The sequence below is a fragment of the Sinocyclocheilus grahami genome, unplaced genomic scaffold, assembly GCF_001515645.1.
Source record: "Sinocyclocheilus grahami isolate Dianchi unplaced genomic scaffold, SAMN03320097.WGS_v1.1 scaffold141.1, whole genome shotgun sequence".
In the NCBI taxonomy this organism is placed as follows: Eukaryota; Metazoa; Chordata; class Actinopteri; order Cypriniformes; family Cyprinidae; genus Sinocyclocheilus; species Sinocyclocheilus grahami.
Genome location: NW_015505320.1, coordinates 124,980 through 136,583, shown reverse-complemented (window position 1 = coordinate 136,583; position 11,604 = coordinate 124,980). Strand labels below are relative to the sequence as shown.

The window sequence follows — 11,604 nt, the reverse complement described above, 5'->3', positions numbered from 1 at the left end:
AGAAGAAGTTCATCCGTTTTGTTAGGAAGGGAACGGACATTCGCGTGATGAACTCTTGGGAGCGCAGTTCGAATGCCTCGCGCGCGGAGCTTAACCAGGACGCCAGCGTGTTTCCCTTTTCTGCGTCTATACATGCGTTTGAACAACACAGCTGTACCTAGAAAATGTCCAACAAAATGTCTGAATAATCAAAAACCGGAAAAATATTGTCTGGGATGTGTTGCTTAATGTTAAGGAGTTCGTCTCTGATAAAAACTTATAGAAGAAGAATGACAAAGCACACAACAAACAAACAAAAACATCAGAAGAATTGCGGCGCTCAGCCTCGTGGCTGACGTTTGGGGCGCCATCTTGTGATCTTGTATTTACTTTCAAAGACTGCAGTTCTTGGTAAAACTTAATTGTTAAATGTAACTTCATTGGAACATATCTATACACAAGATTCTGTTAAGATTCCCAGTTTACATGCTTCATAAACTCTCAATTGGATCAAACAACAGTGAAAAAAAATGTTTAAACAAAACCTTAAGCTCAGTTTTTCTGTCAGTCCTGGATGTGCATGTGTTTTACTGCTGTTGAGTGTGCTGTCTATATATATTTTTCTCTATTTTTACAAAATAAACACACTACAGCAGTGGGTGAAGCTTATTCACACTGAGAGTGTGAGAGTAAAAACAGTTATTCAGATACTACTGTTGCCATCACTCTCTCTGAAGACATCATGTTTCTCTTTACCTGGATAATAATACAACTTTGCATGGGTAAGAGATGCATTCAATCAATATGTTTATTATAAAACAAAAAATTATATTATTATAAAATTATATTATAATGAAAAAAAATCAATTTGAGGCTTTTCATATATCTATTATTTAATTGCTTGATTGCCTTTATTTCATTTATTCCAATGAGAACAATCAATGGATACAGAGTCAAAGGTTAAAAGAAAACCCATAAATAAAGTTAGTAAGCTGAATGATACTATAAGTGAATGAAAATAAATAAACTAGCCTAATACAAGTTAATGAGCCCAAATTTACATATGTATAACTGAAATGGATTAATGTGAAATCATTGTGACATTAAAAATTGAACGAAGCATGGTAATATTGCTAATTACTTTAAAACCATACAAAAGTAGGTAAAGTTAAAGTTTCAATCTATTATCATGTGTAACACAATGTGCAGGTATAATGTGCCACAAGGTGGCAGTGTTCTCAGACATTTCATAGGAACTGCAATAACAGAATTTGTAAAATGTACATTACATTTTTAATATCATGTGAAAAGTGACCAAAAGGCATGCATATTTTTGGTGTACTTTTTTTCATATGTCACACCATTAAACATACTATTAAATAAAGGTTGAGAGCTTTCACTGATTTTACATTCACAGAGATCAGGAAGTTTCTGAATGTCTTGACACGTCAGTAACACAGTCAGAGCACAGAGAGAAAGAACACACAACTGATCTAAACATAGTCACCATGAACAAATACATGCTGCTGCTTTTCATTATGGCATCAGGTGTGGCATTTATGATTACTTCAGATCATTTAGCTGCTATTAGCTATTTTATTGATTTTCTTTCAACACACTTGTAATTTATATCTTTAGTGATATACAGTGTTTAAAATAAAACAAAACGAGTTCATATTGGGCTTAATGTTTGCAGATGTGACGGCTGTGGACAAAATTGAACCAAATAAAGGGATGAGCATCATCAAAACAGAAAAAGAGCCTGTTACCCTGAGCTGCTCATATGATTCAAACAGTGAATATGTACGTCTGTACTGGTACAGACAATATACTAATGGAGAACCTCAACATTTATTATATGAAGGAACATGATCAAGCTGTGCTAAGCACAGCTCTGATCCTCGATTCCAGTCAAGCACTTCTCACATAATGACTGAAGTCATGTGACTGTGTCAGATTCAGCTTTCTATTACTGTGCTTTAAGAGTTGAAACCCAGTGATACAAAACATGCAACAAGTCGGACAAAAACTACAAGCCACTTTTTTTTTTTACGTTGAAGCTATTATTATGAAAACCAAATCAAAACCTCAATGTGAGATAATAACTGCAAACACCTGCGTGAGGTTGAGGGAAGAAATGTTTTATAAAAGGAATATAAGGACAAAAAAGGTCAAAGGTAAAAATGCTTAAAAGGGCTTAGGGTTGCAACTGTGTGTTACAGAAATGTACTACAGTTGTGCAACACTTCATTCATGTTACATTTGCAAAAAACATAAAGCTTCCCCATATTATACATGAATATGTTTCATGTAGTTTTTAATTTTTTAATTTTTTTTAAATCTTGCTGTGACAGACTGTCATTATCCTGTAGTTTTACCAACTCTAGTAAACACTTCATTCATGTTACATTTGCAAAAAACATAAAGCTCCATGTGTTTCATGTAGTTTAAAAAAATAAAATAAAATCTTCCTGTGACAGACTGTCTGACACTAAAATATGACTAGTGTTAATTTCAACTTGTGTAACAAAATCTACTATGCACCCACTTAGATTATTTACAGTTATTACTACTTAGATTTGATCTGTATCTTAACAATAATGAACAGAATATTGGTTTGACATATATAGCAATAATGAGCCAGGCCCTAAGAAAAAATATTCCAACAAACTAAAGCTTTTCTTTTGTCTTGAAGTGTCAAAAGAGGAGGGACTTAGATCTGACATGATGTAGCTATGTCTGACAGAGACTGTGGTAGAAAAGATTCAGTCTGATTCTTCTCAGAGTGAACACTTATACAATGGATCTTCACTCAGTTATCCTGTTCTGTGTCTCAACCGGTATTTATATTTATTTGGCTGATTATTTGGTAGATTATTAAAAGAAGAAAATAACAAAACAAATATACCTCTTTTTTTCAGTTGCTGTCTTTGGAAAGGTCATCAAACCAAACAAAGTCAATATTTTTACTGAGGAGGGTTCAAGTGTTACATTATCCTGTAGTTTTACTGACTCTAGCATACAGATTATCTCCACTGGTACCGTCAGTATGGAAGATCAAAACCTGAATTTATTGTACTCACCTACGACACTGCAAAAGATGCTCAGCGCTCTGTTGTTGATCCAAGATTCACTGTTAATGTGACAAAAAGGGAACATGATTCTGAAGATCTCCTCTGCTGCTGTATCAGACTCAGCTCTCTACAAAAACCTGTTACAATGAGAGGCATGAGAGAGAGAATTTAAGTAATCTAATGTAAAAAGGATCAAAACATAAAATAAAGCAACATTCTAAAATGAGTCAAATTCTTTTTAATCTGTTAAACAGCGAAACAGGGCCGTTGTGGTCTAATGGTTAGAGAGTTGGACTTGTAACCTGAAGGTTGTTGTGGGTTTGAGTCTTGGTACTGGCTTGTACGTGACTGAGGTGCCCTTGATCAAGGCACCTAACCTCCAATTCCTCCCTGGCTGCAGCAGCAAATCTCACTATTATTGTGCTCTAAGAGTATTATTAGCCCAGTGATACAAAACATGAAACATGTCATACAAAAACCCGAAGCTCTTTTCCACTTTGATTTTTTCTGGTGAAAGCCACATCAAAACCACTATCTATCCATTCCTGTTGAGGCCTGTCATAAAACTTCAAAGACACTTGTGTGGTTAGTTTTATACACATAGTCTTAAAGCACCGTAATTAACTAGCATTTTAATTTACATTATAATTAGTATAATTTTTTTCCCAGAAAATGAAAATTAATTTTAATATGAAAAAAATATTACAAATATGTGAATAAAATGAATTGAGTTCATGAGCACAATAAAATAAACTTGTGCCTTTGTCCACCACAGCAAAATTCAAAATAGACTATGATGAACAATGTGCTAAATATGTTTTGCATTTTCATGTATTTTTTTGGTCATTAACCTGGATTTCAGATGTTTTTGAATGTGCCAGAGGGAGGAGTCAAAGGAACCTCTTCAAACAAACTGTGTAGTGTAGATCAAGTGCACTTGCTCACTAGAGTATATACAGTCACTCTGTGACTAGATCAGGGGTGAGCATAAGATCTGGATTTATATTAGACTTCATTTTTAAAGCAAGAAAGATGACAGACTGGATAAAACAAACTATCATTGTTTTCATATATGTCTGGGGTAAGTAACATTTTTTTGTGAGTAATTCTTTTTAATACTCTTAAATACTCTTTGTAATACTACAAAGTTATTTTGAATGTTTATGATATTTCTTTGCTGATGTTGTTCATGATTTGAATCTACAGGAATAGAATCACAGGACAGTGTTGAGCAGAAAACAAGAGTTCAGACTGTTTATGAAGGTGGAACTGTAATAATCAACTGCACATATCAAACACAGCTCACCCCGACTCTCTATTGGTACCAGCAAAAAGTAAACAGAGTTCCTAAATATATGCTTCAAAGAGTTGGTAAGACTGGAGCTGAAGATGAAGAGTTCAAAGACAGATTTAATGCACATATCGACACATCTTCAAAATTAGTTCCTCTGACAATCCAGGATGTGTGTGTGTCTGACTCTGCTGTGTACTACTGTGCTCTGAAGCCCACAGTGAGAAAACTCAAGTCAAACCACATACAAAAACACAGATGTGTTCGTTTCTTTACAGTAAACATTTCTGAAATGTAAAATCTATAATAAAGTTATACTGAAGATAACACAGTCAAATGAACTATAATTCTCATTGTGCAATCAATGTAATATTATCCATCCATTCTCCAATCTGCTTATCCTCTGTAGGATGGCAGCAATTTAATGTTATTTTGATATAAATTTTATTTAATTGCATGATTTCAACTTTGAATTATGTAAATGTGTTTTCTTGATTTAAGGGATGTTCACAGCATAACTGTCTTGCTAACATGTGAACCATTGGCTTATGATGCATGATGTAAATATAAGTATGTGTTGCATTTGATTAAAGAATTACCAAATTAGAATGTATCTGTAATTTAACACTGATAGACACATAAATGTGTTTCACATGATGCTACACTGTTGTGAGATGGGCCCAAAATGACATTCAAAATGTTTCTGACTCTGATGGTGAAAAAAACTCTAAAACACTAAAACATCTGGTTATTCTGTATTTCTTTGGTGTGGTTTAATTTGCTATTCAGTTACTTGTCTTTCACTTCAGAATTTTTATGTTATTTATTTATTTATTTTTATTATTGTACAGCACATTGGTCAATGGACTGTTGTTTTAATGCTGCTTTATAAATAAACTAAACTAAACTAAACCAAACTGAAAACTGTTATTCTTATAAGGACAATCATATTCCTAAATAAGGATCCAAGATTAACTTTGGTTTATTTGTTTGGTACAGTTGTAAAAATTATTCATGTGCTTAGATCTTTCTTCTCTTTTCAATGTCTGAATTGAGCTATACTATGAGGGAGGAGGGACTCAGTGTTCATATCGTGTCTGACAGAGACTGTGATTGAATCGATTCAGTCTGACTCTTCTCAGAGTGAACACTTGTACAATGGATCTTCATTCAGTTATTCTGTTCTGTGTCTCAGCTGGTATTTATTTACATAATTATGTATTTAACCATTTTTCTCAAAACTTTTCACTAAAATGTTATCAATTAACCTTTCCTTTTCAGCTGCTGTCTTTGGAAATGTCATCAAACCAGAACAACTAGATGTTTTTGCTGAGGAGGGTTCAAGTGTTATCCTGTACTTTTTCTGACTCTGGAGTTACAGATCATCTCCACTGGTACCGTCAGTATGGAAGATCACAACCAGAATTTCTTGCACTCTCCTACAGCAATGCAAAAGTTGCTCAGTGGTCTGATGTAGATCCAAGATTCTCTGTTAACATTCCAAAAAGGGAACATGTGGATCTGGAGATCTCCTCTGCTGCTGTATCAGACTCTGCTCTGTACTACTGTGCTCTGAGGCTCACAGTGACAGGAAACACATCAGCTCTCTACAAAAACCTGTTACAGTAAGAGACAAGAGAGAAACACAGAGACAGAGATGAAGACAGAAAGAAGCTGTAACTGGCAATTGTGAACCAAAAAAAAAAAACAGTACCAAAATCAAAAGGTACACACATGTCCCTTTGATCTCTATGAAGCTGCTCTTTAACACATGTAATTCAGTCAACTGTCAAACTATAAAACATTTCATATATTCCGCACTTGCAATAAATAGTGCAGGTTGATGTATGCCACAGGATGGCAGTGTTCACACACTTTCACATGGATATATTGTTCCTATCCTATATGAGAAATAGTCATACTACAAAATTATGTTAAACTTTTATATTGTACAAATTATTTTGAAAATATACTTGCATAACAGAAAATATATAAATCAAGAAATCACATATTCTTCAGGTTACTTAACATTTCCATGCTAATAATAAAGAGTAAAAAAAAAAATGCAGGCATTAAATATTTGTGCCTTTACAACCTTAATAAACTCAGAAATTGCATGTATATTGGTGTAATGTGTACAGTACATTTCACTGGCTTCTTCATACTGGCACTTATTGGGTTTATTTTTTTATTTTTTATAATAATGCTCTTTTTAAAGAAATACTCCATTGCATACACTCTGTGCTCCATCATCACCATTATCATGGTTTGTGCACAGTGAGGAAGCTGAAGTCCATCAAAAATGGTTTAATTAACATGCTTCTGATATTGATGTAGGCTAAACCCCCATGTAAAACTTTTTATATACAATGTTCTCTAAATCGCTTATACAATAGCTTAGTTATCTAACACAGTTAAATGACAGTCATAAACAGCAGAAGGAAGTTCAGAGAGGAGGAAGTCCTGTGTGTTTCTGACTGATCTGCAGTGACTTACAGCTGAGAGCACTGAGAGACTCAACAGAGAACTGAACTGATCTGATTGAACATGGACAGATGCTTTATACTGATTCTCATTGTGGGAACAGGTATACTGTTTACTGAGCAACTGACAAAAATATTTATGTACATACAAATGTATGATTGTTTAAATCTTAAACCCAAAAGGCTATATTGATATTATTTTGGTTATTTCTATTTTGTAAAACATGCTGTGACATGTGTTTCCAATATTATTTTGACAACTTTGCTTTCACAAATCAAAAATCAGTTATATATGTGCTTATTGTTGACAGGTTTGGTGGCTGGAGACAACATTGAGCCAGATAAAGGGACAGAAAAAAACTCTAGAGAAGGAGAAATGGTCAAGCTGAGCTGCTCATATAGTTCAAGTAGTGAATATGTTGTGCTTTACTGGTACAGACAGTATTCCAATGGAGAACCACAGTATTTATTACTTAAAGGTGCCCGATCACGTTCTGATACACACACCTCTGATGGTCGATTTAATTCGGATACAACACGCACATCCACTGAACTCACTATTACTGATGTACGTCTGTCAGATTCAGCTCTCTATTATTGTGCTCTAAGAGTAGTAGCCCAGTGATACAAAACACAAAACTTGTCGTACAAAAACCTGAAGCTCTTTTCACTTTGAAACTATCTACTGAAAACCACAATCAAAACCATGATCTATCCAGCCCTGAATGTAATAAAATATGCGGTTACACCTGTGTGAGTTTTAATTAGACATAAAAACTTCCAAAAAGCACTGACAATGCAGTATTACATTCTTTGCGGTTCCTTTTATACACAAACACATTCTAAAATATAATTTCTCAATCACTTGTCATGCAGTAAAACAGGGAGCCAGTAAAGGGAATTCACTTAAGTGAGATTTGTTGAAAGGGTGTTGAGATTTCTGTCTTTTTAAATATTAGTCTCTCAGCACTACTCCTGTTGAGTTCACGGCCCTGGTGCCTCTCCAACAGCATCCAGCCTATACTGATATATTATCGTTCAGTCTTTTGGGTTTATTTTCATGGCTTTGGCAGTGACATCGGAGCTTCTTCTCCCACTGACACACAGACTATTGTCATGCTCAAATCTAGTCCTCAACAAACCAAAGGCATCTGCATTATATATTATTCATTTAGCAAATGCGTTTACTCAAAGGGTCTTTGTCATTTATGTAATACAACAACATTCTTTGTGCTTTTTAGTCTTGCTGCAAGAAAGAATGATACATTATAAAAACATTAGTTTTTTCTATAGTACAGAAAGCAAAAAAAAAAAAAAGTCAGAAAGGGACTTGTTGCATTAAGATTATTTCAGCTTTTGTCTTTGATAAGAACCCTTTATAATTGAATGAAAACAATGTAATTTCAGAAGTTGGCCACTGTGTGGCATAATCTATGATGCTGATTTATGAAGTCCCTGCTATATGTGTATATCCTTTGCAAACAGATTTGCACTGTTAGACTTCAGACTAATATTGCCTGCTGCACATAAACTATGCTAATCTGGCTGAGGAATTTACTTTTACTGGCAGTAGTTCTTGGTAAGTAACAATTCAATTAAATCTAACATAGTGCATGATCATTATATAAGAATATACAGTATATCTGTGTTTTTTTTCTTGACAGAGTGCAATACACAAGATTCTGTCAATCAGCCAACAAGAGTTCAAACAGCTTCTGAACATGAGATGGTTAAACTTCACTGCACTTACAGTACCAGTGATTCACACCCTTATCTTTACTGGTACCAACATAAAACCAATGGATTCCCAGTTTACATGCTCCGTAAACTCTCGACTGGATCAAGCAGCAGTGAAAAAGAATTTGAGGAAAGATTTCATGCAGATCTCAACAAATCCTCAAATTCAGTTTCTCTGTCAATCCAGGATGTGCGTGTGTCTGACTCTGCTGTTTACTACTGTGCTCTGCAGCCCACTGTGACCGAAACACATATACATCCTGACAAGATCTAAGGGCTCTGAAACATACAGTTTTAACATGAGCATGTTTTTTCAATGCTGTTAGCAGTGGGTGGAGTTTATTAACACTGTTGAGAGTGTGTGACAGAGACAAACAGTTGTTCAAATACTATATTTGCCATCACTGTCTCTCTGAAGACATCATGTTTCTCTTTAACTGGATAATAATTCAACTTTGCATGGGTAAGATATCTTTTTTAAGCAATATGCTTATTATAAATGTCCCTTAAAATCAATTTAGTGTTGCATATGAAGTGCATAAATGTTTTTATTTTTGCACAGGAAATTCTTTCGGTGACACAATACAACCATGGTTTCCAGAAAAACATGATTCTGATGGTGAAAATATGACTCTGTCCTGTAACTACAGTCTCACTAGCGGCACTAGTGTTACTATCCAGTGGTATCGCCAGTATCCTGCAGCAAAACCAGAGTTTTTACTTTTTGTCACTGAATATTCTAGCAAATCTGTGCCTGAACTACGTCTATATTCAGAAGCTAAAAAAGAAATCAAACGTGTGGATCTGGTGATCTTCTCTGCTGCTGTATCAGACTCTGCTCTGTACTACTGTGCCCTGCAGCCCACAGTGACAGGAAACTCAGTAACAATGTGCAAAAACCTGATATACAGAATTCTATCTATTACACAAAATAGGTTTAGCAACAAGAACAAAACTGTAACAAAATACTAGTCATTTTAATACTGAAGTCATCTGAGGTATTTTTGAAGACCATTGGGATGCAAGTGCCAGTTGCGTTTGGAATAACAGAACACGAGTCAGCATTGTGAGAGACATGAAAGTAAAGCCAGCATTAAAACACCACTGCTATCAATGATGGTAAATATTAGGAAATATCACACTGCCACTGAATGCCGCAAATGACTGATCAAGTGTAGCGGTCAAGTCTTTATTCACTGCAGGTTTTGGTGAATAAATAATATAGGCTAATCAAATGCATGAATGCATAGTGTATGTATATCCTAAGATTAATCATTGTACATGTAATAATAATTAAGTGATATACTGTAGTTTAATTTATACACAATACTACAGTCTTCTTCACAGAGGCTCCTCCCAACAGTCAGACCATGTGATATGAATTTACTGCTGCTTTAACAGATGCAGAAAGAGGAAGAGGATCACAACATCTCTGCATATTTTTTAAGAGTCTGCCATTTCAATTGTATATAATGGCACTCTGGAAATTTAATATTGTGATCATAGTTTTATATATCTGGGGTGAGTAGTACTATTAAATAACGATTCTTTTCAAATCTATTTAAAATGAATTTTCCTTATGTGTGTAATGTGCATATTTATTCATATTATTTTAATTCAATTTCAGGTTGTAATTCTCAATCTCAAGACAAAGTTGATCAGCACACAAGGATTCAATCTGCTTTTGAAGGTGATACTGTAACGATCGACTGTACATATGAGGCTACTTATACAGGCCCGACTCTCTTCTGGTACCAGCAGAAAGAAAATGGAAATCCAAAACACATGTTAAATAAATTCTCTAAATCTGGAAACAGTGAGGAAGAATTCAAGGAGAGATTTCATGCAAATCTCAGCACAACTTCAGTTCCACTGACAATCCAGGATGTCCGTGTGTCTGACTCTGCTGTGTACTACTGTGCTCTGAGGCCCACAGTGACTGAAACACACTCAACACTCATACAAAAACACCAACAATGCAACATCATGCAATTCAAATTTATTTAGGCCTATTTTTTTATTTATTTTAACTTGAGTAGATTAAATTGTTTAGTCTATGATTTAATTTTTATGACCTATATATACTCTATTTTAGGTTTCTTTCACTTAAAAGTTTACATTCGATTTACATGATCTAATTTCATATTTAGTTACTTTAAATATGCATAAATTTTCCCTTACTCTTGGCTTCAGTTGATTTCATATTACTCATGCCACTAGAATTATAATATCAACATAAACCTGATTATTGCAATTTAAAACCGTTTTGTGAATGTGTAGTGTGCTGAAAGGTGCTGAAAAGTGTGAAAGACCAGAAGAGGGCGATATACACTCAACATTTAAAGGGGTCATATGATGTTGCTAAAAAGAACATTATTTTGTGTATTTGGTGTAATGAAATGTTTATGCAGTTTAAGGTTCAAAAAACACATTATTTTCCACATACTGTACATTATTGTTTCTCCTCTATGTCCCGCCTTTCTGAAACACGTCGATTTTTACAAAGCTCATTGGTCTGAAAAGTGAGGTGTTCTCTGATTGGCCAGCTATCCAGTGCGTTGTGACAAACAACAAGCGCTACTCTACACTGCTCAAAACTCACGTTTGAATCGTCAGTGGCAAATCCTTTAGTAGTAGTAGTAGTAGTAGTAGTAGTAGTAGTAGTAGTAGTAGTAGTAGTAGTAGTAGTAGTAGTAGTAGTAGTAGTAGTAGTAGTAGTAGTAGTAGTAGTAGTAGTAGTAGTAGTAGTAGTAGTAGTAGTAGTAGTAGTAGTAGTAGTAGTAGTATACTTTATTGTCCTCAAGAGGAAAAATATAAATATATATAAAATATAATTTAAATATAAAAAACTTACTTACAGACTGTGAGTCAGAAGAGCCGGCACTGTAGTTTACTCTACCAGAATCAGAATAAAAAAAAAAGTCGTGTCTTCTTTTGGAAGGCCAAACAAAGTAGTTTCACTTTCACAACGAAACACACAGCGCCACACAAGGCAGCCTAGAGTGAGCGGCGGCCGGCGGATTCGACGAAGGAGCGGCTG

The 11,604-nt window shown here is 34.7% G+C and overlaps 4 gene segments (V, D, J or C); all 4 read left to right on the top strand.

Moving 5' to 3' along the window:
• Nucleotides 1-5,487: 5,487 nt before the first annotated feature.
• On the top strand, nucleotides 5,488-5,973 carry LOC107591416 (T-cell receptor beta chain V region CTL-L17-like). The segment is given in 2 exon segments: nucleotides 5,488-5,542; nucleotides 5,626-5,973. Coding segments are annotated over 2 exon segments (388 nt in total).
• An 892-nt stretch (nucleotides 5,974-6,865) lies between these two features.
• On the top strand, nucleotides 6,866-7,452 carry LOC107591415 (Ig kappa chain V-IV region S107B-like). The segment is given in 2 exon segments: nucleotides 6,866-6,931; nucleotides 7,139-7,452. Coding segments are annotated over 2 exon segments (354 nt in total).
• Nucleotides 7,453-8,963: 1,511 nt separating this feature from the next.
• On the top strand, nucleotides 8,964-9,634 carry LOC107591414 (Ig lambda chain V-VI region NIG-48-like). The segment is given in 3 exon segments: nucleotides 8,964-9,027; nucleotides 9,127-9,446; nucleotides 9,575-9,634. Coding segments are annotated over 3 exon segments (420 nt in total).
• Nucleotides 9,635-10,036: 402 nt separating this feature from the next.
• Nucleotides 10,037-11,604, top strand: part of LOC107591413 (T-cell receptor alpha chain V region CTL-F3-like) — a 3,298-nt gene continuing 1,730 nt past the window's right edge. The window contains 2 exon segments of the V gene segment in view: nucleotides 10,037-10,085; nucleotides 10,192-10,499. Of these exon segments, the coding sequence occupies nucleotides 10,037-10,085; nucleotides 10,192-10,499 (357 nt within the window).